This window comes from Takifugu flavidus, chromosome 16, assembly GCF_003711565.1.
Source record: "Takifugu flavidus isolate HTHZ2018 chromosome 16, ASM371156v2, whole genome shotgun sequence".
Lineage (NCBI taxonomy): Eukaryota > Metazoa > Chordata > Actinopteri > Tetraodontiformes > Tetraodontidae > Takifugu > Takifugu flavidus.
Window position 1 is genome coordinate 13,002,756 of NC_079535.1, and position 25,014 is coordinate 13,027,769.

Sequence of the window (25,014 nt, forward strand, 5' to 3'; positions counted from 1 at the left end):
AGTGTCCAGGTGCCGCCTGAAGGAGGAGGAGATTCTCCCACAGAGCCGAAGTTCTGTAATGGGCCGCCAGGGGGCGACCAAGAACACGTGGTTTCTTTATGTTTGGAGCTGTGAAGCTACAACACTTGTGATTCTGACATTTACATTGTTGTTGATTCAACATGATTAAAGCCTTTTACAGTAGAATCTGGATATTTCCACCCCCCCTGGATCTGCTGGATCTGCTCTCCTGGTCCATTTGAATATTCTCGCACCAGCCTGAGATCCTCAGACTCTCCTTATTCTCCGTAACATTATGCAGCACTAATGTGATTGTCTGAGCCAGACTCGTCTTTTCGGGTGCGTGGCCACTTATGAATATCAAATATTGGTGGATTTCATGGATAACCCCCCCCCACACTCGCTCCTCGTGGGTCTACTACGGGTCACGAACCACAGCCGGCCCTTGATGAATTCTGGCAGAGGAGCGGTGAGGAGTTAGCCCCGGTGCTATACTGGGACACGTGGGAAAGTCGATTAGCTCACAGAGTCTCAGTGTGAGAGAGACCCCCCAGATGTCTCATTAGGTATATCATTAGGGAGACAGCTGGAAGGGGGTGCAGACAGCTGACACGGGCCTGCGGGGGCTGGATTAGCTGGGACTTTTTGGGGAGGGTTCTGGATTGGTGGCGGGATACGCTCCCATCTCATGTGCTGCTCAACCTTCTCCCCCCAGGATGCAAACGGCCTCTCAGAACCTCCTGCAGGACCATCCAAACCTCTAAATCTGCACCTTCTGCTCCAGAACAAACAGCCGGACGTCCTCCAGAGGCCGCTGCCATCATGGTGGGCTCACGTGGAAGCTCCTCGCTAAACCTGAGATCAGCTGTCGGCCCGGTTCTATAGCACCAGGGGAACCGGCGGGTTCCCGGGAAGCTTCACTTGAGGAGCTTGAGATGTTCTTGGGGGTTGAACGAGCCTTCCTGCTCCGCGGGTGTAACACGACGCTGACGGCTGACATCAAAGCTAACGCGTGCTCGGGGCTGAGGTCAGCACGTATGAGAGCACGACCCCATAAACCATCCGCAGCGGTTCTGCTCGGGCTTCTTCTCTTTCACAAAGGCTGCGAGCATGAAAGCGCGTTTCACTGACTCATGGATCACTAAATTATAGGTTTGACTTTCTTTCTGCAGCCTGGTGGGGAAGTTACTGACGCAACAGCCCACAGCGGAGCGGCTTTCGGATGATTCATTTGCACCATAATGTGGTTTTTCATGCGATACCCGAAGAGAAGCGGCTCCACTAAACCGGCCGGACGAGCTCGGGCCGTGTTTTGCTCGTTCAAATGACGGATTTCCATTAATCTCACCTGCAGCCTGATGAACGGAGCTCCTGAAACGTTAAAAGCACATTAGCTGAAGAGGAACGTCCAGGGTTCCCAGTTCCACCCAGTGAAACGCACAATTACCAGTCCAATCAAACACAGGTGGAGGTAAATTACTGGTGTTTATGGTAGTTTGGGATGAACGGGCACCAACGGGAGTGATGAGCATGAGAGGGACAGCACAGGGCTGGTGGGGTGGGGGGGTACATTCTTGGGGTGTTGCATTCTGCTGCACTCGTGCTCCGTCGACAATGTCGCGCCTCAACGGGGCCGCGGCGGTCGGCGACCGCAGCGTCGGGCGGGGCGACAGCTGGCAAACCCCAAACACAATGGACGCCGTTTTCCTCCCGACGAGCCCCCGAGAGATTCCCGAGAGCGGCGTGAACGTGATGTGGGCCGATAAGGTTACAGCACCAGGGCGCTCCGCCAACACCATATCCGCTTCCTCCGCGTTCACCTACTCATCCCTCCACGGTTGTCATGGCGTCCTGGCCTCGCTGGATGCCCCCCCCCCCTCTGTCTCCTGCAGATTCCACATCGTGGATGTGGATTCACACATCTGTGCTTACACAGCTGTTGTCCAGCAGTTGCTGCTTGTTTGTTTTCCCTCCAGCACCAGCTTTACTGGGCCGCCCCGGTGCCCGAACCCTTCAGAACTCATCGTTTTTACCATAAAGTTGCTGGAAAAATGGGAAAAGTGAAGGTGGACGACGCGTTGATGCGTCCGGTGTCACCAGTTCAGCCTGCTGCCGACGCCACGCGGTGCCCGGCAGGGTAACGTGCACGGCTCATGCGCGTGTGTCATGAGCGGCGTGTGCTGCGATGATGTCATGCTTCACCCTGCGGAGGTCACGCGGCCGCCGTCCCAAACCGCTGTTGGGAGCGTCCCAGGTGGTGACAGCGATGGCGGCGTGAGACAGTCGCCACTCGGTCTAAATGTTTACATTTGGTTACTTTTAAATGTGGTTGATGTTCACAGAAGAACCAGCAGGAGCTCCATGGGCGGCACCAACATGGGCGGGGCCCTTCAGGGCCCCCCACCAATCTTTGAGTGTTTGGAGTGGGTGTTGAAACAGCCCCATTAAAAGAGGACCTGGGGGAGCTTTACAGCAGCTACAGCTACAGCTACAGCAGCAGCAACCAGCAGCAGCAGCAGCTACAGCAGCAGCAGCAGCTAAAGCAGCAGCAGCACCTACAGCAGCAGCAGCAGCAGCAGCTACAGCAGCAGCAGCAGCAGTAGCAGCTACAGCAGCAGCAGCAGCAGTAGCAGCTACAGCACAGCAGCAGCAACAGCAGCTACAGCAGCAACAGCAGCTACAGCAGCAGCAGCGACAGCAGCAGCAGCAGCTACAGCAGCAGCAGCAGCAGCACACAGCTACAGCAGCAGCAGCAGCAGCAGCACTAAGCAGCAGCAGCAGCTACAGCAGCAGCAGCTACAGCAGCAGCAGCTACAGCAGCAGCTACAGCAGCAGCAGCTACAGCAGCAGCAGCTACAGCAGCAGCAGCTACAGCAGCAGCTACAGCAGCAGCTACAGCAAACAGCAGCTACAGCAGCTACAGCAGCAGCAACAGCAGCAACAGCAGCTACAGCAGCTACAGCAGCAGCAGCTACAGCAGCAGCATCAGTAGCAGCAGCAGCAGCAGCAGCAGCAGCAGCAGCATCAGTAGCAGCAGCAGCAGCAGCAGCATCAGTAGCATCAGTAGCAGCAGCAGCATCAGTAGCAGTAGCATCAGTAGCAGTAGTAGCAGCATCAGTAGCAGCAGCAGCAGCAGCATCAGTAGCAGCAGCAGCAGCAGCAGCAGCAGCAGCAGCAGCAACAGCAGCAGCATCAGTAGCAACAGCAGCAGAGCAGCAGCAGCAGCAGCTACAGCAGCAGCAGCAGCAGCATCAGTAGCAGCAGCAGCAGCAGCAGCAGCAGCAGCAGCTACAGCAGCAGCAGCAGCAGCATCAGTAGCAGCAGCAGCAGCAGCATCGCAGCAGCAGCTACAGCAGCAGCAGCTACGCAGCAGCAGCAGCAGCATCAGTAGCAGCAGCAGCAGCAGCTCAGCAGCAGCAGCATCTCAGCAGCAGCAGCATCAGTAGCAGCAGCAGCATCAGTAGCAGCAGCAGCAGCAGCAGCAGCAGCAGCATCAGTAGCAGCAGCAGCAGCAGCAGCAGCAGCAGCAGCAGCTGTTGCTACCTTTGAGACCTTCTCACAGCTGTAGGACGTGTGTAGGAAGACCTGAGTGTGGTGCAAATTATTCAGAAAAAATGAAGTAAAATGCATCTGAAAGCAAGAAAGTTTGGCATTAATTTCGATCTTCTGTCACTCTCACGTTACCCTGGAGGTCCAGTTCACCCCCCACCCCCCCCACCCCCCACCCCCCACCCCCCCCACGAGTAGGAGCCACAGATGAAAGAGGGATCAAGTGAGCATAAAAGGAAGCATCTCGCCAGTGGAGTTGACCTTCAGGCTTTTCTCCTCCTGCATCACCTCACAGACGACCCCGAACCTCCCGTCTGGACCTGGGGGTGGAGCACAGAGGCTGATGAAGAGCGATTAAAGCTCAGCTCGTTATTTCCTGTTCCTGCACCGGAGGGAGGGCCTCAAACATCTGCAGGCTGGCTAATGGCCAGCTCTCAGTTTGAAACATACAATTTTGTCAGTCGCCAAGGGAACGCTAAAGTGTTTCGGCTGTTCAGGTGCCTGTAAACCTGCTCTGATAAAGACAGGGCTGTGAAGTGTGTGTGTGCGTGTGTGTGTGTGTGTGTGTGTGTGGGGGGGGATTATGTAGACCTGCTGATGTGAGGGGGACACCTCGGACAGGAAGTGGATGGTGTGAACGTCAACAAGACGATGCTTCATAGAGACAAAACTCAAATAACACTCAAATCCAATGGGAGGGGCTGAGTGTGCATAGGTGAAAGACGTCAGTGGGAGGGGCTCTGTGTGCACACAGGTGAGAGACGTCAGTGGGAGGGGCTCAGTGTGCATAGGTGAGAGACGTCAGTAGGAGGGGCTCAGTGTGCACAGGTGAGAGACGTCAGTGGGAGGGGCTCAGTGTGCACACAGGTGAAAGACGGTCAGTGGGAGGGGCTCAGTGTGCACACAGGTGAGAGACGTCAGTGGGAGGGGCTCTGTGTGCACACAGGTGAAAGACGTCAGTGGGAGGGGCTCAGTGTGCACACAGGTGAGAGACGTCAGTGGGAGGGGCTCTGTGTGCACACAGGTGAAAGACGTCAGTGGGAGGGGCTCAGTGTGCACACAGGTGAAAGACGTCAGTGGGAGGGGCTCAGTGTGCACACAGGTGAGAGACGTCAGTGGGAGGGGCTCAGTGTGCACACAGGTGAAAGACGTCAGTGGGAGGGGCTCAGTGTGCACACAGGTGAGAGACGTCAGTGGGAGGGGCTCTGTGTGCACACAGGTGAAAGACGTCAGTGGGAGGGGCTCAGTGTGTACACAGGTGAGAGACGTCAGTGGGAGGGGCTCTGTGTGCACAGGTGAGAGACGTCAGTGGGAGGGGCTCTGTGTGCACAGGTGAGAGACGTCAGTGGGAGGGGCTCTGTGTGCACACAGGTGAGAGACGTCAGTGGGAGGGGCTCAGTGTGGACACAGGTGAAAGACGTCAGTGGGAGGGGCTCTGTGTGCACACAGGTGAGAGACGTCAGTGGGAGGGGCTTATCTATATCCACACCAGCTATATTTATAAAACGGTGTTGGTCATATAGTGTGTTGAAACAGCTGTTTCCTGTTCTGGCTGGATGGAAATAAATGTAATTAAATAAAATGATATTTGAGTCAGTGTCAGATGCCTCTACGTGTAGTGGCGAGGGATGCGTTAAGGCGGGTGGGAGGGCTAACAACTGGATGAACTCACCATCCCCTTCCTGCAAACCATATGTCATCCCGGACGGTTGCTAGGCAACAGCACCCTCACTTCTCCGCCTTGCGTTAGTCTGATAGCCTGGCGCTCTGCGTGGCGGAGTGGTTTTTATTGCCTGGAGGATCCTTTTCCCACCAATCTGTGAGCAGGTTTAGCGCTGAAGCTAACTGGGTTTTGGGGCCGGTGCATTTCTCCCCGTTGTGGTTTCCTTCTATTGAGATGAACAGCGAGGCGCTAACAGCCATAAGAAATCAGGCGTGGAATTATTCAAAAAGCAATTCAGTTGGAACAGCGGGGCAGATATAGAGCGGCACACTAGAGCACCCATCTCCTGACCCCCCCCAACAGGCCTGAACACTCTTACTGCACAATTAGCACCATTAAAGGCTCATTAAAATTCTCTGAACTTCAGCCTTAACTCACAGCTTTTGATGTTTAAGCTAAACGTGACGCCGCCGTGAGACGGCCGCTCTGCTCAGGTGATCACACCGCACGCGGAGGTGAAACACCAGCGCGTCCGCGTAATCGTGACGGTCGAAGCCGATGATGTCACACCTGAAAACACCCAAAGTCACCTGAGTCATAAAATATCAACTGCTGAAGGTTTGAAGTGGAAATTCTTGGCCCGATGACATCATCGTGATGTCTGTGGCACCGAGAAAATGAAACATGAAACGCCTGTGTGTGTGTGTGTGTGCATGTGTGTGTGTAACAAGGTGAGGGACAAAGAAAGAGAAAAGGAGCCCAAACTTTCCACATCCTGAAGTCTTTTCCCCATCAGATGAGGGTGAACGTCCCAGATGGGCCGATAACGGCCCCTCAGATGAGAGGTGGAACCGGTTTGTTGTCACGGGAATGACGAGGTCGGGACGACGGTTCCAGATGTGCCAGTTGTTCCCAGTGTGCAGGAGGAACCTTTAAGTTCTGCAGAGACCCTTCTTTCGGTCGTTCCTCAGTTTAATATTTGCATCACATCTGAACTTTCTTTTTCTTCTGTCACATCCTCTTCCCATCCTCCTCTTCCTCCCCTCGGTCTTCCACAGGAAGTTCCTCGTCAATAGGGTCTATTGAGCGAGCCCGGTTCTGACCCGGCTGGGCCTCTCTGGCCTGGAACCCGTTGTCGTGGAGAAGAAACATCAGCTGCTGGAGCTGGTGGTCCTCCCGCTGCTCTCCCATCACACACACACACACACACACACACACAACACACACACACACACACCACACACACACACACACTACTGTATGTGTGCGTGTGTGTGTGTGGGGGGGTGACGTCATCATGTCTGAACGTTTCCTTCACATGACATCACTTCAAAATCAAATTGAGTTTTTAGGAAGGACCACTTCTCTGCTGAAGTCCCACTTAAGTCCGTTGTATAAATGAGGTCGTGACCCTAATAGATCCGGCCCGCCAGGGATCAGCCTGGGGTCCGACCGCTGGGGACCGGTGTTATCGGACCGTCCAGCCGCGAGGACGCAGCAAATCCCTGCAGCCGACTGCTGTGAACCGGGAGCAGAAAAGATGTTTTTAAACGTCCCCATACGTTTGTGGAGGCTGCGGGTCTCTTCGTACAGTTAATTACCGTAATTTCTGGAGTAGAGAGCGCACCTGATTAAAAGCCGCATAATCTAATTTTAGAAAGAAAATCAATTTTGTACTTATACGAGCCGCACCGGATTTTAAGATGCAGGTATCCCACATAGTAACATGAAAAATTAGATCAGAAACATTCAGTACCGGTCGATGTTTTTATTACCGTAAGAGACGAGTCACTGACGAGCAACAGACAGGTAAGAAACAACAGCCACTCTTTTCACTTAAATCCAATTTTTATCACATCAGGATTTTTCAACTTTTCTTTTAATTTAATCCGCTTAGCAACATAAATATATTGTACCGGTAAATGTTTTTTTCTTTTTCTAACGGTGTCTGTAATGCAGCTACCGTGAAATATACGTTTGTATCAGCTCTCTGTGTGTTCACCCAGTCTTCCAGAACCTTCTCAAGCTCGTTGACCCAGTCTTCCAGAACCTTCTCAAGCTTGGGCCACCTGCGATGTTGACGTCTAAAAGCTTTTGTCGTCTTTTTGCTTTGGATCAGGTCTTCAGGCGGGCGTCTCCACCTTCTCGCCATTAATTACCGTAATGCCAAGATTACGCGCGCCAGCTCGATTTCCTTCTTCAGCCGCCAGAGTGATCGCTTTTAACTTAAAAGCCGCATCATATGCTTTTCTTCTAGTATTTTCCACGTTGATGACGGTTAGTAAAAATGACTGATTCACAATAGTTGTGATAGTGCGCCACGAAAAAAACCATAAATAAGCCGCACCGTGGAATAAGCCGCAGTGTTTAAAGTGTAGAAAAAAGTAGCGTTTTATAGTCCGGAAATTACGGTAATCTCACTATCATTAACCGGCCCGGGGGTGTGAAGGGTGAGGTCATCCTTGGTCTCAGTATAGACGGACGGCGGACGAGTGTTGAACCTCCGTCCCCAGGTCACACGCTCGCCGTTCTGACCTGCTTCCTCCATCGTTGTCCATCGATGAGTGTGGAGGACGAGGACGGCGCCGCCGTGTCAAACTGTCCCCACAGTGACGGGTAAACGAAACACCCTGAGAAAATGTCTCCAAACACACACACGGAGGTGGAACCTGGCTGCGATCCGTGGTTATTAATGTCAGGAGCTCGCTGGTAATTATGGCTCAGATCTGAGTGTCAATAAACCAGCAAAGAGCTTCGGCTCCATTACTGCTGCCGTGGGAATCACCATTTACCCCCCCGCAGGCTTTCAGAGGAGCAGAGACTTGGAGCAGACGGGAATATTCTTCTCTTTCCTCGGAAGGCTGGAACTCATGAAGGGTTGATGTGGCTACGACCAGCAGCAGGAAGCTGCGTCTGTTTTCATCCATCCTGGATGGTTCCAGCGTTTATAGCTGAGCACTATGTTGTTTTAAAAGGCTCTAATGGCTCTTTTATTATAAAGCTGCCTGACGGCCTTGATCTGTCATCCTCTGGAAGCTTCTCTAAGGCTGCCGCCATCCTCCAGGTCGTGCCGTTCCAGCCCGGATTCACAGACCCACTTTAACGCCGGAGTGCTATTTGTGTTAGCCGCATGTCATCAGTCATGTTCATTTGTGGCTGACAGCAAGAGGAAGGAGGCCAAAGAAGAAGCGAAGCGAGGCTGAGGAGGACGACGCTTGTCGCTGATGCTGCTTTCTAGGTCGAAAAGGAGATTTGTGCTCTCAGCGGGGCGGCCTGCAGCCGGCTTGAGGTTCCCAGCGAGAAAAAGTAGCGACAACGAGGGGAAAATGTCTGTTTTTCACCTTGAAGACGGTTGTGCACGTGGAACCGTTCCTCAGCCTTAATGACTCCTCATTTCATGGCAAATGAAGGAAACGACGATGCCCTGGAGTCCCGCTCCATTTGAGAGGCGCTGCTTTGAGGCTCAATCACAATCGGTTCCAGATAAACTGCAGCGTAAACGTTTCTTATCGATAGATCGATGCAGGTCTGCCCTCCGTCTGGAGTCTGGACTTCGCTGTCTCGACGGTTTAAACCCCGTCGCCCATTTTTAACAGATTCATCTGATTGTCGGGGTTACAGACGCTGCTGCACCATCAGGGGGCGATAGAGACACTTTAACAGAGGTTCTACGACAAGGGTGGCTCGCTGTGGCAACGTCGCCCCCTACAGGAGAGGAGGACAAGGACATTGCACGAAAAACAAACTGCCTACAGTCGTGTTGTCCAGGCAGGTGATAGTATAGCAACTATCCTCGCTCGCTAACAACCACAACTACCATTTTTAAAAATGTTGTCCAAACATCAGCTGAGTTTTCACTCTTCTGAAAAGTTCTACAACGTTCTCCAGAGCGGTGGATGAGCGGCCACTGTAGCGTGAGCAAAATTTAAAGGAAGCGCTCTAAAAGGTTACATTATTGTGTTTATTCCAACAGAATATTTTGAGTATCTGCTGGTGAATTTAGTCAGTGTTGGAGCAGAGGGGAAGGTCCAGTTACTGGAGCTGGAACATCAACAAACACTTTCAGAGCAGATTCTTTGTGGTCCCTGGAGGATCGTCGCAAACTCATCCCGCTAAACGCCGAAGATGCTGCGACCTCCGTGGGTTTTCCTCCCCATGAAGGTCTCGCATGTCGGAGTAGCTCAGAGATGAGCCCGGACGACCAGACCAGGGCTTCCTGTCGCCCTCTAATCCAGCAATCAGAGCACCGGCCAGGGAGACGGAACACGGGCTCCATAAATGGGAACAGCACAGGGAGTCCTGGCCGAGCACCGTATTCCTAATCTCTGAGAGGACACACACACACACACACACACACACACACACAGCACTGGAGTAATAACTCATGAAAAGAACTTTGAGGCTTCTTAATTTGCCAGATGTGAAGAGTTTGGCTCTACATCATCTCACCAGGATCGTCGTCTCCTTCTCGTGTGTGTGTGTGTGTGTTTATCATACCTACATGGGGGACACGTACTAGATTTCCTCGGTGTTCCCACGTCTGATTGTCACGAGTTTTCCCTCCACAATCACAAGCAGCAAACAAACTGGTGCTGGTCGCCGAACTATCATCGGGTCTATTTCCTGCGGCTCGCTGGGACCGCAGCTTTCCACAGAGAGCTGAAAACCAGATTGTTTTACACACACCTGTTCCTGAACGTCACTCGGCTGCATGCCTGTCTCCAAGAAGCGCAGTTAATCGCTGATTTGGCGCACTTACACTGACAACATACCGAGGTCCAGTTTCAGGGACTCACTTATACCCACAAACACACCGAGGCACGAGGAACCGGGAATAAACTCACCAAATAATGCACACGGTGGACAAACACTAATTATAATATCTAATTATAAGAAACTGACTCTGCTCAGCAGCCATCTTTGATTCGTAGCTCCCAAAATGGCCCCAGGACACGAAGCGGAGACGATTATTTTCTCTGATTATTGTCTCTGACAACTGAAACATTTTCACTGTGTGGTAAAAAAGATGCTCCTCAAGGTTCAACTGGTGGCTTTTATGCCTCAATCCAAGGTTTAAGAAGCTTTTAGGCTGACACATTAGCTTCCATTTCATCGGTTTCAATCTTTCTCACAGGCAGAAACACTCGGGTGTCGTCTGCATATCGGCAAGGTGAAACGGTCCCTCCCAGACCTCCTCCTCTGACTGGGATGTCAGAGAGGGGAGGGGTAGGAATGGAAAAGGTCCACCAGCACAAACACCTCTGAAACAGAAACACCCATTTAGCAGCAAAAACAAGCCCCCCTCACAAGACCTCCATGAATGGGCCACTTCAGTCAGCTGAGGAAGTTCCAACCAGGGCCAGGATGTTCCCCTCAGGACACACTTGAGACGGGCCGAGGTCCAAAAGCTTGAATACATAGACCCCCCCGTCCCTGTCCAGCTCTGCCCTCCCACCCAGGCTGAGCCCCCCCCCCCCCGAGCCAGTCCTCCCTCTGCCTCGTGGAGCTCGACTGGACACACAAAGACTTTAAATTTCACTTCAGATGCTCCGATCGGCTGATTTGTTCAGGAGACGCTGCTTTTATTTGGATAACTGATTACTTTGTTCACGTCAGCATCCTGTTGACTTTTCCCTCACTGCGTCACAAATTAATGCTTTCACACCTGGTTTGTTCAAACACCCGTTAGCATTTTTCCACTGGAAGACGTCTCTACACTGCATCACTGTGAAGTGGCCAAAGCGCACACGTGACGTGCGCACCACTTTGCTCACACTTGTAGGTCACTGCGTCCCAACGTCGACGCCTCCGGGTTGCTAAGCTAAGCTAAGCTATGAGACGATGAGTTTGAAATCATGTGAATGGTAACAACATAGATGCTAGCTCGTGCTAGCTCAGCGACGCGTTACCAGTTCAACATCAGCGGGACGTTTGATGGCTCAGTGGGAATCTTATGCTAACAAAATGTGTTAGAAGCTGAAAAACCTGCTATAACTCCTGTTAATACATGCAGTTTGTACATGGTTGTGGTTCATCTAGTCTTGTTTAGTCAGACTTGGCTCAGACCGAATAAACGCTGCGTCTTCTGCAGCCTTGTGGTTTTGCTGAAACAACCTTCTCAACTTGCGTTCTGCATGAATCACCAGCTCAGTCTGGGTCATTGTTTCATCCTTTTCTTTTTTTGTGTCTTTGTTTCCACCCAGATAAATATTCCTGGCACAGAGGGAGCCGGGACAGCCAGCGCTATTATAACATGTTTATTGAAAACCATTTTTTTTTTGACAGTAAAGTTTGTCAGGCACAGAGAGAGAAACACAAAGTTGTGAATAGTTTCTGCCCGGAGGGGAAGCTGTGGTGGAATGTTACACATGGTTCACGGTGATCAGACAGGTACACAAACAAAATCAAAATAAACGGTTAGTTCCACTTTCTCTACGGTAGCAACATGGATCCAGAGGGAGTAGGAAGAATTCCTGTGGGGGGTTTGTTTCTCTTTTGTTTGGAAAACCTGGAATGAAACTGTGTGTGAAGATCGATCCCTCTCTCAGATTCTAACAAATTAGCTCACACCGCTACGTAAAAATCTACCCCTGTACATCAGCAACGTGGAAGCGTAGATCAAACTATAAATTAAGGTTAGAAAAGGAAGAAAATGAGGAGGCGCTCGAACCTGGCTTTCATTTCTGGTTGGAGCAGAAGTGAGAATAAATAAGACGTGTGGTTAAAGGCCGATGTGTGACTGTACATACAGTAATAATCCCTCCCTGCTCAGGCTGCTTATGCATCCACCAGTAAATAGAAAATATGTCACTCCTAAAAGGAGCTGTTGTTTTTAACATCTGTCTGCTGCTCGTCTCAGCTAATCATCCGTTATTGCTTCAAAAACGTTGGCCTAAATCGAACAAACTGCAGTGACAGAAATAGCATCTGATGCTAGCGGCTAAAACACCAAGGTTTTCTCACAAAAAAAACCTAAACGTATGATTCTCCTGAAAAAATATTCAGGCGTGTGTTGAGCTGTTGCTGCCACACGATTTTATAAATTCCCATGAATACGTTAGGCTAATTGGCATTCAGTGTACTGGAACAATGGTCTTAATGCTCTTAAAAGTGCATCAAATCAGATATGTTGTCAATGGCCTGCTAATCATTAGCATCAACAGTAGGAAACAGCCATGAACCTCTTTCATTGCTGCTTGTTTATGAGTTAGCAAACGGATCAGTGAAAATGGGTCAAACTGGACAAAATTAGCTGCTCGTTCGTCAACATAAAAAACCAAAATCTTATTCTAAGACAAGCGTGTGGACAGAAGTGTCCCTCAGATTTAAGACGGCGTCAGTAAACGCACTTTGTGTGTGTTGAGATGAGGTGCGAGCGAGGTCGGAGTTTAAAGTCTCTTAATTGCTTTCAGATCGCTGCTCGCTGTGCAGACGAGCAGGAGGCTCAGACACAAACATGACGCGTGTTAAAAACAACAGCGGCGTTTTAAAAGTGAGCGCAGGGAGAGGGGAAGGGTGGTCGGAATAAAATCAAGCATAAATTAAGCCTGACGAGCTACACCGTCATTACATCATCTTCATCATCGGGCTCTTTAATGAACACTGAAAAGCAGACAGTTATGAATAAAAATACTCTCGCCATAGGGAAAGCTTTTACCCAGCATGGAGGAATAAATAAAACAAGACAGCCTCTGTTTCATTAGATCATCCAAACCTTTACACAAGTGCCTTTTTCTCTCTTTTGTTTGCACGAAAGGAAATAAATCTGGCCTTTCTCTTTACATTTTCCACTCTTTTGTCTTTTTTTATACATTCAAACATGATCAAAATCAGCTGATTCTCTTTGATGATTCCAGGCACTTCGTAGATTTTGGCCACAACCGCAAAACGACACCCGCGACTTTACAAAGACCCCGTTTCTGTGCATAAACCAGCGCAGAGTAAGTATTCTGGTGCGCACAAACACACACAAATCTCCCAGTGTAGCACAATTCAGCACAAATTTACACACTTAAGTACTTTAAATATAGGGGAGATGCAGGAAGTTCAGCCTTGTTGGTGACTTTCAGCTCAAGGCCGTTGCACAGCAAAGTGTTGCGACTGTTTCCACCGTTTAGCAGCGAGCAAATTCAGTCTCTCGACCCTTCGATGCCGCCCGAACGTCCCGTTGCTACGAGCAGATTCTGTAAACATTTCCCCTCTCGTGCACGCTAACATTCCACAGTGCAGCAATTGCTTGTGAACTTGCTGAAACAGACTTTTAAGACCAATTTGGCACTTTTGCTAGCACTAAGCTGGAGGAAGGATCCACCACAGACTTCAGAGTCTTCTTTAACAAATATAGTTATATGTACACATTATAGATACCTTTTCTTTAATCTTCCTTCATTTCATTAACACTATAGAGCAGCGAGAACGTGAAACAGCCGTACGTTAGTATGTCTTGACCCTAAATGTTTAAATTTAAGGGGTTTTTTTAACTTTATTTCGGCTGGTTGGAGCCTTCAAAAGCCTCTTTGCTGGCTTTCAGGAAGAACATACGACTTAGACGCAGGGGATTGTGGGATTTGAAGTTTTCTGCAGGACCTTTTCAAACATCTTAAACTGACGTATGAGAATGTGAAAGGATTCTAACTCAATTCAAAGTTCCCAAACGCATCAGTGAAAAATGCCGATTAAGTCTCTGCAGTCGATTCTGGGAAATGTAGTCCAGGTTCTGCGGCGGCTGGTGACCTTTCACGATGATTAATGGGGCATTTTTCCACTAACGGGCTGTCGAAGCTCTCTGAAGGCGTTTTACGATTTGCAGCTCGCTGCGGTTTATGTCCACATTCCCGTGAGTACTTCAGTTCCCGGAGGAAACGGAGGTATTGTGTCTCCTAGCTCCGCCCCTTCTCGCCCGGCGAGAGACCGTCGGTGCAAACGTCCACCCTGACCGGGACGAGTCCTTCGGTCCCACATTCTTCTGTAAAACTGAAAAAAATGAGTCTGCCGGCTGTGAGGAAAACGTCGCAGTTCTGTCGTAAAATAAGTTAAAAAAACAAACTAAAATCTTTGCGTACAGTACTAAACTAGGCCCTAAGAACCACCTGTTAAATCTATAAATATCTTTACAAATATACACGTTAATAATCAGATAAACTTTCCTGTATCACTTAAATGATTAAATGCTTTACACGCTGACGACAGTGTCTTCGGAACCTCCAAACAGAACTTTGCTGTTCTTTATCTGCGTTTATATATTTACAGTAAAGTTTTTCTCTGAAATCCTTAAAAACCCTCCAGGACCTGTGCGATTCAATCATGGCCCTGAAACTTCACCTCTGAGGCTGCCCCCCCCCCCAAATATCACAAAACGTATGAAAAACGGGAAGTTGATGTAGAAATTCATGAAAAAAGAGTCATCGGAAGAACGAGTCCATCCCAGCCTTCGTCCGCGTCTCCTTGACTTTTATTGCGACCCCGTGACCTCCGGGTTAAACTGCGAAGTCCTCGCCCGTTTGATCACCATCCAGTCACGGACCTCCCCCCCCCCACTCGTGCATCCATCAGTCTCGGGAGGTTTCCACGGCGGAGGCACGGAATGGTTTCACCATGCAGGTTTGTCCGTTAAAAAAGAAAACTGGCCCAAGTAGAAAAATATAATTTCATTTTAGAACAGAAAAAACCCGGTAAATCCTTCAGGAGTCTGAGGGGGGGGGGGGAAACGCTTTAGCGAGAGTTTAAGACGAACCCAGAAGGCGTGGAAGCATGCAGAGGTTTCCAGGTCGGCGTCTGGGGCGGCGCGCCGCCGTTATGTCCGAATCACCCCGTTACTGGGGGGCTGCTTGGGAAGACAGGGCTCGTCGGGCAGCGAGTCGTGGGCGAAGACCGAGTCGTCTCCTGAGGAGCAGGTGCTGTTGGAGTCCTGACAGGTGGGGGAGTACTGCTCAAAGGGCACGGCCAGGTCCAGGTACTCCTGTCAGAGGGGGGGCGGGAGGTTAGATCAGGGGGTCGAGACCCCAACCCGAGTCATGCGTTTCGCCTGAAGCAACTGTTGAATTGTGGGTAATTGTGTGTGAGCGGCAGCTGTGCGGGGAGACTCACATCTGTGGAAGTCATGGACAGCACCCGGTCGTGATCCTCCACCAGCTGTCGGAAGGTGGGCCTCTGCGACGGCACGGCGTGCCAGCACTCCCTCATGATCATGTACCTGCAAACGCCACAGCAGCACGCGGTCAACCTGGAGCACTAACGGCGAGCAGCCACACGTGCGAGGCGGCGGCGGCCTGGCCTTCAGGCTAGGAAGCCGCTCATCGCTGTGTAGCTTCTGACAGAATTCAGCACTTTACAGAAAAGGAAGCCTCAGGAATAACGAGAGACTGATCGGAGGCTCATGATCAACCTGGAGTTCACAGCAGGGGGTGCTGGGAGATCTTTGCCTGCCCCCTCGGGGGTCTACAGCCTAACGTCTAAACAAGGCTTCGTGACAGAGACACGTACAGTTCATGTGTGCAGTTGGTGGGTTTGTCCATTCGGTGTCCCTCCTTCAGCAGCTTGAAGAGCTCCTCCACCGGGATCCCTGGGTACGGAGACCCTCCCAGCGTGAAGATCTCCCACATCAGGACCCCGTAGGACCACCTGGACACACAGATGGAAGCAGATGTGAGGTCCACCGGGTGTGGAGAAGATGGCAGATACACAAACAAAGCTGCTCCGGGGGAACGTGGATGGCTGCGTACGTTCACAGATCGATGGGACTCCGGGAGAGTCGGTCAATAGTCGTAAAGGACGACAGCGGAGGTGATGAAGAGAGAAGTCATTTGACTTCTGCACCCTGGGGGGTCGAACGGGAGCCACGCAGGAGAGTCATCGTTTTAATAACTTCCAGGCCAGAACGAATGTTTTCACTTGGTTCTATTAGATTTTCTCTCATGAACCCTCATAAATTTCAGCACCTTCCAAGACCCAGAACCTTGTTTCTTTAGGTTGATACTGCCTGTCTACTGAGCTGTAGCAGAACTTTTCCATATTTATCTGTTGTCGGTCGACCATTGATCAGAATCGGATCTCATCTTGACCCGATTATCAGTGGGAGAAAAAACCCTGAAAGTTTTACTGCATTTTCAGACCTTCGCCAGAGACCGGCGCCGTGTTCCTGACCATCAGATAACAGAGGTCTATTAAACCAGAGGTCTATTGTTGGACTGGTTCTACCAGTCAGTCACAATCACATCCTCCTCCCACTGTGGCGCTCTTAATCTGATTAGCCACGCTCCAGACCAGAAGCTCCAGGACCCCAGAACAGATAAACATCTATATTCAAAAGGAGAAGAGACTCTCCCGGAGCTTCACGATGCGAAGGAATTCACTGTTTCTGGGTCAGCTCAGATGATCCAGGATCAAAGGAGACGCTGTTTGGAATCACTGGTGGAAGCGCCACCTAGAGGCCAGTCCAGATGCCAGCGAAGGGTCATAATCTGGTCGGTTATCGGATGGACTTGGCATCAATGCAAACCTGTCAGTCCATCATCTGCATCGATCATCTGGTTTTCCTGTGAACCGATCTCTCAGCGTTTGCATCCTGACCCCTCTGAAGCTGCAGAGCGTAAACGCACCTGTTTGATCTGTCTGACTGTGTTGGATGGTGCCCGTTAGATCGGGTTCCCTCACCGAGACCCCCAAACTGTCCCGCGTGTGTGTTGCTCGCTGATTGACTCTGAGTGTTTGACAAATTAAAAACATATTTCACTAAAAGCCCTCCTGGGTCATAAGTTGGCGTCTGGGGGGTGTGTGAGGGTAAACTGGCTGCAGAGCAACTACTGTATAAACGGAGGGAGGCGGTGTTTGGCGGCGGGATCGACTGTGTAATCCAGACCTGCTGAAATAACAGAGCGGGCCGATTCTCCTCGCGGGCCGGTTCCCAGTCCGATGTAATCACACGGCAAGCCAGTGTTGAAAGGAGCCCGTGTTTGGCTTGGACGGCGGCGCTGGGGACACTCTGTCTGGGCGAGGGGGGCATTCAGCTCCCGCAATAACAGATTGACTTTGTGACCCTCTCACGTAAACTGGCCTTTCTTCTGCTGAGCAGGAGCAATTACGGGTCAGGAAGGCTGCGTTTGGTGTAGAGACGCCCCCCGAGGGGAGCGCCGCCGGGCTCCTCGTCTCCTCGAGCTCGGCCGTAAGTTGGATTTGCGTGCGTAAAACCGCAGCGATGTCGAAGATAAAAGAAGAAACGCGGGGGAAGGAATGTGAGAAAAGCTCGGGATTTAGCGGAGCGGGAGCGGGCGGGGACGATTCGCCCAGGGCTCCACACTCAAAAGCTCAACATTTTGACGCTAACGCGCTCAGTCACCACTTTTCAACACATGGGATTCCATGAGCGGACAGTCGGAACGCAGCATCCCGTTTGTGCAAACTCACACGTCGCTCTGGTGTGTGTAGACCCGGTCAAACAGAGCCTCCGGGGCCATCCATTTCACGGGCAGACGACCCTGCAACAACAGAACCACAAGGATCAGCGCAACCGAGACGGGGACACACAACACGACTGTTCTGATCGGTGCCATGAGAGTCCGTTAGCCTCTGATGCCGACACCGTTCTCACAAACGTCTTTTAAAACGTCCGAGGACGGATCCCGCAGCTCTGACCTCAGGTCAGACGGTGGAGAAACTCACGTTGGTGGTCTTCTTGTAGTAGTCTATGTTGTGCACGTCTCTGGCCAGGCCGAAGTCGGCGATCTTCATAACGTTGTCGTCCGTCACCAGAACATTTCTGGCCGCCAGGTCTCTGTGGATACACTGAGGGAGGAAACGGGGACACGTCAGGACCGCCGAGGAGGCGAAGGACGAGCTGGAGCGTCTAGAGGCCAGCTCCGACTGACCTTCTGCGAGGCCAGGTACTCCATCCCCCGGGCCACCTGGTAGGCACACGACACCAGGTCTTTGAACGTGAGCTGCTCGTCTGGGATCTTGCACGTGTCGAAGGAGTAATCCATGCCGGGCGGCCGGCGGGCTCGCAGGTACTCCCTCAGGTTACCCTTGGAGGCGTATTCCACCAGGACATACAGAGGACCTGCAGGAGACACACGCTGACTGTCAGAGAGTCTTCCACAGGGACAGGAGTCCACCCCGGATGTGGGTGCTGGGGCCTCACCGTCCTGCGTGCACGCTCCCAGCAGGTTGATGATGTTTTTGTGCTTTCCAATCATCTTCATCATCTCCATTTCTGACACCAAGTCCGACAGGTCTTTGTCTGTGGCGTCGTCTGAGAGGAAACGAAAAGGTTTACAGGCGGAGCCAAGACGACCAGTAAAACATCTCCATCAGAAACTCCACGAACCTTTGAGCATCTTCACAGCGACGGTCAGCGGCTTGTTGGGCTTCTCCTTGTCAATCCCGACGGCGTCGGCCATGACCACCTGGCCGAAGCAGCCCTCACCCAGAGGTTTACCCAGAGTCAGCCTGAAGCAAGAGCGAAACCACCAGTTGGACCAAACCGTCTCGGCAGCTTCTCAGTATTGCTCATCAGCTTTTCTCACCGTGTACGAGGAAACTCCCATTTGGGGTCAGGTGGCAGTTCCAGCTCAGAGACGTTGGCGAGCATTGGCCCGTCACTCGACGACAGGCGGGCGATTCTCACCAGCGGCGTGTTGGAGTTCATGGAAGAGTTGGAATCCAAGGACACCTGCTTGGGTGCAAAAAGAAAACTGTTGTCGTTTCGGAAAAAGGGCGCCATGACGCTCGAGTGAGCAGGTGGACAGGAGGAAGACGGGAAGAACCAAAGCCCCGCGGTGGGGTGGGGGGGGGGACATCTGAGGAACAACTTCTGGGGAGTTTTCACAGCTTTTTGGAAAAGACCCCCCAGCCCGTCTGCGGGAGGAACCAGGCGCTAACGAAGACAAATGATGGACGCTGAGGAGGCCGGGCGCTCGCCAAGGTGGGCTGGATACTCAATCCATCAGCACACTGTCCTACAGGCCCGAGTGTCCTCCCACCATTTATCTGTCTGCTGGGGGAGGGCGGCTGATGGCCGTGACCCTGCGTTTGATGAATCTGTTTGTCTGCAGGAACAAACATGCCCACTTACAACCCTCAGCTCCTCCACCGCAGCTAACAGGCAGAGACACCGTGAAGCGTTAAAACCCCCCCAAAAACACAAAAACGCTCCGACCACAGTTTCTGAGGCCTGAAAAGCAATATCTGATAGAACATGCCAGGGGTTTATGGGGGATTGAGTCAGAGTTATGAAAAAGAAGGAGCGAACCAGAAGATTAGCTTTACAAAAACTAAGCAAAGATTACAGAGAAATGCAATAAGAGCTCTGAGAGCGCTGCCTTATAAGAACATTCATATGAAGGATGAAGAAGAGCCCAGATTTACAGCAACAATTAGAGCATCTCTCACAGAAGGAGCTTCCTGTACCTGGTAGGGCTGCTTTCAGCAAACCTCCAGAATATTCTGCTTCAGCCCAAACCAGGACGTAAAGGGGATCACTGAGGAGTGCACGTTTCACCACCGTCTTCCCATTTTCACCAGAACCTGGAGGCTAAAACCCGGACTGTGACTTCCTGGATGAGCAGAGGTTTCGGTGCTGCTTTGGTCATCGTCGCCGCAGCTGCTCTTCTTCATGTTTCTCCCCGACAGTTGATGGGGGCGAGTGTGAGAGTGAAATCTGAGACTAACACTGACAGTCACAGGGGGGCATAAATATCTCTGTGCTGAACCTGCTCCAAGATAAATGTGAACACATGTCACCGGCCCCCCCCCCCCCCCCCCCCCCACGTCCGCACAGCGTCATCAAAACAGCGTAAAGTTTGGGAGACGTGCCACAATCTGGTCCAGACAGTTCTGCTCCTTCCAGCTTTGGATGATTCGTTCCTGAATCTAGTTTAAGCTGATTTTTGTGGCAAATTATTAAATGTGGCTGCTGGAGCTCAGGGATCCAGTCTGTCTGTGGCTGATATTCAACCGATAGACTGTAGAAATGAAAAGGTTTCCCAGGAATTCCAGGAACTCCAGCAGCCAGCGCTGGTTCCAGGTCTCCGTATGCAGCCAGTTATGTGAACAGAATCTCAATTTGAACGTCAATAAAAGCGTTGCTGGTGAATCCGTTGAAATGATTTTCATCTCAGACCCACCGAGCCGAAGGCAAAGAGAGGAAGAGGGGAAAGTCTGTGCAAATCTTGTATCTACTTTCTGTTACCTGTCTCTTGAGGGGAAACTTGGACAGCTTTTGCACGGGCGGCGTGGGCAACGTCTTCTGCGTGGTCATCCTCATGCGGCAGAGTACGATGATGACAACGGCGAGGATGAAGAGCACGCAGCCCGTCACATAAATCAGGATGTCGGCATAGAAGTCGTCCTTCTCCGGGCTCACTTCTGTCCCGGCACAGGAAAGTCACGTAATTATCACCTTTTTAACACCTTTAAACTATTAAAAAAAACCATTTAAAGCAGTAAATTACGTTAATAGTTGCACATTCCACCCAAACAGTTTACAGGAAGCCATTTTCTGTGTTTTGCACGCAGAAGGTAATCGCCATGGTGACGCAATCATGGCGCTGAACCCCAAACACAGAAATGTCTTTAACCTCGTAGCCCTGAGACGTTTAAACTGACGATCGTTCTGATTTAGAGAGATTAAACACTAAAATGACGGTAGAAGACCAAAACAAAATGATGGGTCTCCTCGCACCACAAAAATTAGCCTTTAATACATATTAGCCTTGGTGGATTTAGCATCAGAAGCAGTTTCCTACAGACATCGCTGCCAACACCACACCTGTTCGGTGGACTGGCTTTAGGGTAACCTGGTTTAAGGGGAGGAGTGTGCAACACTATAGCAATCAAAAAGCTTGGTAATTAGGTCCAAACTTAAAACAAAAACAGATTGATGTAATAATTTCAGGAGAAATCAAGAGCCCATCGCCCCGCAGAAACGTATACCTGGAAGCACCGTCAGCCAGGCAGAGTGGAAAGCATAGCCGATAGAGTTCCCCGCCAGGCAAGTGTACTCGCCCGCATCCTCAAAAGACACATTGGGCAAGAGGAGAACCTCAAGCTCCTTATCTGTGGTGTTAATATCAGCTGTCTGTGGAGGATGAGAGAGGGATATGAAGAAGAGGAGATATGGTGAGCCCACAGCCTGTGAAAAGAAACACCGCACACCCCCAGGGGAGAGGACAGGAAGTGCTGGTTTCTGCTGACGGCAGCAGCGCCAGCACCTGAGAACACCCAAAGCAGCACCTGCAAGGTAGAGCTCCAGCTGGGAGGGTCTCATCAAATCCTAAAGCTCATTAAAGACAGACAGGGAACTCTGGAATATTCCGAGGACTCGACGGTTTCCATTAGTTTGTCACTAAATACAGCAGAGAGGTTAAATGAGACCAGGAGTATGTTGGCCTGACACCAAAGCAGAGCAGATGCCTTCACCCAGCAGAAAGGACAGCACCTCACTACCCACCCTGACCTTTCCCGAGCGGGAAAAGACTTTTCCTCTAGGGGTGCCTCAGGGGTCCATCACGGTTGCACTTTCTTTTTTTTTTTTTTAAAAAAAACACCCTGCTGTGGATTAATGGGGTGAAGCTTTCTTTTCCTGGTAGCTGCTTCAATTCTCCTGAAAACTCATTTCTTTAAGGACTCCATTCTGTGTGTGTGTGTGTGGTGTGTGTGTGTGTGCGTGTGTGTTTCTGTCCAAAGGTTAAAGGATTTATGTAATTAAAGCCAGACAAATTCTGATTGGCTCAGTATAATAATAGCAAGCATTAAAAACTTTCCAAGATTCCCAGATTAGATCAAAAAACAACATCAGCATTGTTTTTACTCAAAGGATCCAACATTTGCAGGTTTTTGCCTTTGACTAATGGCTCTTCTGATGGTTGCTTGGGAAATGCATTTCCCATGCACTTTCTGCTGTGGCCTAGCGTGCGTGTGTGTGTGTGTGTGGGAGGGGAGTGTATTTGTGAGGAGGTGGTGGTGGGCTTGTTCCCCAGGCTCTGGTAATGAACAGTGACACCCAGACCCTGTTATGAATCAAAGTCCTGCCGCATGCTTTCATATAAAAGCATATTTATGCAGCCGGAGAAGGCACTCCCAGGAAAATCAATATGTGTCTGACTGTGTGTGTGTGTGTGTGTGTGTGTGTGTTTGGGAGTGATTTGGTTAGAGGGGTGTGTATGTGTGTAAAGGTGGGACAGTGAGGGCGAATCCTTCATTGGCACTGCAGTAATTAACGTTGTAATACTGTTTGCTATTGATCTAAATCAAGGTTGGACGGATATGTAGCCAGCAGCTAACAGTACGTGAGGACAGGAAGTGTGTGTGCGCCCCATTGTTGAGCCAATCACACCCAGAGCAGAGAGGAGGAGCAGCAGCAGAGGAGTTTAGCGATGGCGGCTGGCTCTCGGGATTTACCTGCGTTGTGTATCTTAAGCCAGAACACCTTTTCCGACTTGCCTACAAAGTTTGAGGCGCGACACCAGTACTTGCCGGCGTCTTTCTCTGTCACGTTGGACAGTTTCAACTTAGTGTAGGACTCAGATTGTTTACTGACAAAAGTCTGCAGAGGGAAAATCGAGAAGCACAGAAAGGTGTTTAACGTGTATACCTGACAGAAGACATGAACATGTGACCCTCAAAACAAACCCTCTCATGCTAACTCGTGTAACCGTCTGGAAGTATCTCCGCTGCTGAAGAACTCTCCGATGTGTGTGTATAATCACACACGGATGCCGTGTGCGTGTGTGTGTGTGTGTGTGTGTGTGGCTGATGAATAATTAAACAGGCAAAGCTCATAAAGGAGAAAACATATCGTGTTTTATGGCTGCTTAATGAACATCCACAGCTCGGCTCCAGACGCCTCCCCCACGCCGCCGCACGTCGCTCACACTCAACTCTTTTTCCAGGCATCAAAAGCGCAATTCAAGCATTTCTTTAAAAACTAAAAAAAACATCTTGAGCCCCCCCCACAGCTGTATTTAACTCCTGCTGTACAGTCGACCACACATCAGATGTGGAGAGTCTGAATGAACTGCGGTAAATACTGTTTCAATTATGTGGTAGTCGAAAATAGAGCATGGAGCCGCGGTCTCGGCTGACAGCCCCCCTCCTTCATCCCTCTGTTTCTCTGAGTGTCCCCCCCCCCCCGAGCTTCTCGCCGTCCGTCCCCTTCTTATAGACGGCGCCAAAATACGCTGGAAGTTTCAGATATCGCTAACGTTCTGCTAACAGCTGAATCCAAAGCTCATCTTGAGGCAGAAGGTTACACAAACAGAGCGAGACGTTAAACGGGCGTAGCCTCGACGCGGCGACCAATGTTGCATTTGAATCATATCTGCTTGCACGCGGAGAAAATAAAATCTAACAGCTGTTTCTCTTGGTTAACGGAGCGTGAAATCTTTGGAGCAGCTCCTTTTAAAGGAGCAGTCCAGCATTTTATCGGGGAGATGAAAGGTTTGACACTTCAACACAAGCTAAGCTAGCTACACCAGCTTACGCATCTCCTCGGCTCTGGAGATTTTCTCTTATTAAACGAGAAGTGGGTAAATTCTCCTGGTGCCACATGAAATGAAGCTATTTCAGTCACGTTAAATATGCTGTTTGTGAGTGTTTGTCATCTCTTTTTTCTCTCACTCCCTCTCAGAGTCTCTCGCCCTTCATCTTTGCCCACCACGCCGTCACACTTTCTCTCCCTCCCTGCTGACTTTGCCCTTCCTTGAGCTCCTCCACTCATTTTTTCCGTGGCTCGGTGCCTCTCCTCCTCCTCCTCCTAAAACCACGCGACGTTGCACATCTGACGGCAGCGGCGGTTAACAGACCCCGTCTGTCTCTCTCTCTCTCTCTCTGTATCCCTGCGTCGCCACCACCGCGGCAGTTAACTTAGTCCAAACCAGATGTTTGTTTTATTCCCTCGTTCTCTCACAGGCAGACAAAAAAGCAAAGCCCCTCTTGCTGTTTTTTTTTTTGTTGGCGCCCGTCTGTTTACTCCCAATAAAAGACCTAAAGTGTGTCAGGACGCCACCCTCCTGGTTCAGAACCCTCGGGAGGCTTCTGGTCCGGAGAATGGCGCCGTCCCTGCTGTCGTGGAGCGCTTGTGATTGAGAAATGAATGTTTTAACAGCTGTAAGACGCAGCAACACATCTGGATCAAACCATCTGGGTTAATTGAACAATCAAACCGCCAATCTGGGCTGTTGACGCACCTTCAGGATGTGGACGTAGGGGGCGCCGTCGGGCCCGTAGCGGCTGCCGTTCACCTCCATGTGTTTCAGCCACTGGATGTGCGGCTGCGCGTCGCTGTAAACCTTACAATGGAACTCCACATTACTGCCCACCTCAACCGTCTGATTGGCCGGCAGCCCCGCCTGGAGGATGGGCCTGTGGGGGGAACGCTCTGCGGGGGGGAAGGTTGCAGACCTGAGCTGAAGCCACAAAACGGTGTCCTACTGGTCATGTGACCTCACGTACCCAGGACGTCCAGCTGGTAGGTGTGGGAGATGGAGCCGTACTTGTTCTGCACCACGCAGGTGTAGTTCCCCCGGTCGGACGGGACGGCGCTCTCCATCACCAGGCTCACTGCTGGTGCCGCAACTGGAGAGAGGACAGAAAGGTTCAGGCGGCGAACGCGTTCCAGAGGTTTTTAGGCTGCTGCCTGTTTCAGGGAGTCAGGAAAAAACCCCAGAAACATTTAAAACAAGCCTGTGCAGCCTCCCTCAGCCTTTGATATCCTTGGTGGAGAACATCAGAGAGGAGCATGCTGGCTGCAGAGCACGTTTACAGAGGTGCACAGAAGAGTTAAAACGGTCGTCCACCTGTTTTCTGCA

The 25,014-nt window shown here is 50.9% G+C and overlaps 1 protein-coding gene across 1 annotated transcript in view; it reads right to left on the bottom strand.

Moving 5' to 3' along the window:
* Window positions 1-11,454: 11,454 nt before the first annotated feature.
* The window catches only part of fgfr3 (fibroblast growth factor receptor 3), a 37,533-nt gene continuing 23,973 nt past the window's right edge, over window positions 11,455-25,014 (bottom strand). The window contains 14 exon segments of the mRNA XM_057058396.1: window positions 11,455-15,170; window positions 15,299-15,404; window positions 15,695-15,832; window positions 17,615-17,685; window positions 17,870-17,992; window positions 18,076-18,266; window positions 18,348-18,458; window positions 18,534-18,655; window positions 18,733-18,878; window positions 20,397-20,572; window positions 21,140-21,284; window positions 24,394-24,584; window positions 24,659-24,766; window positions 24,769-24,781. Coding sequence (XP_056914376.1) covers window positions 15,006-15,170; window positions 15,299-15,404; window positions 15,695-15,832; window positions 17,615-17,685; window positions 17,870-17,992; window positions 18,076-18,266; window positions 18,348-18,458; window positions 18,534-18,655; window positions 18,733-18,878; window positions 20,397-20,572; window positions 21,140-21,284; window positions 24,394-24,584; window positions 24,659-24,766; window positions 24,769-24,781 — 1,806 coding nt within the window. The 3' untranslated portion in view covers window positions 11,455-15,005.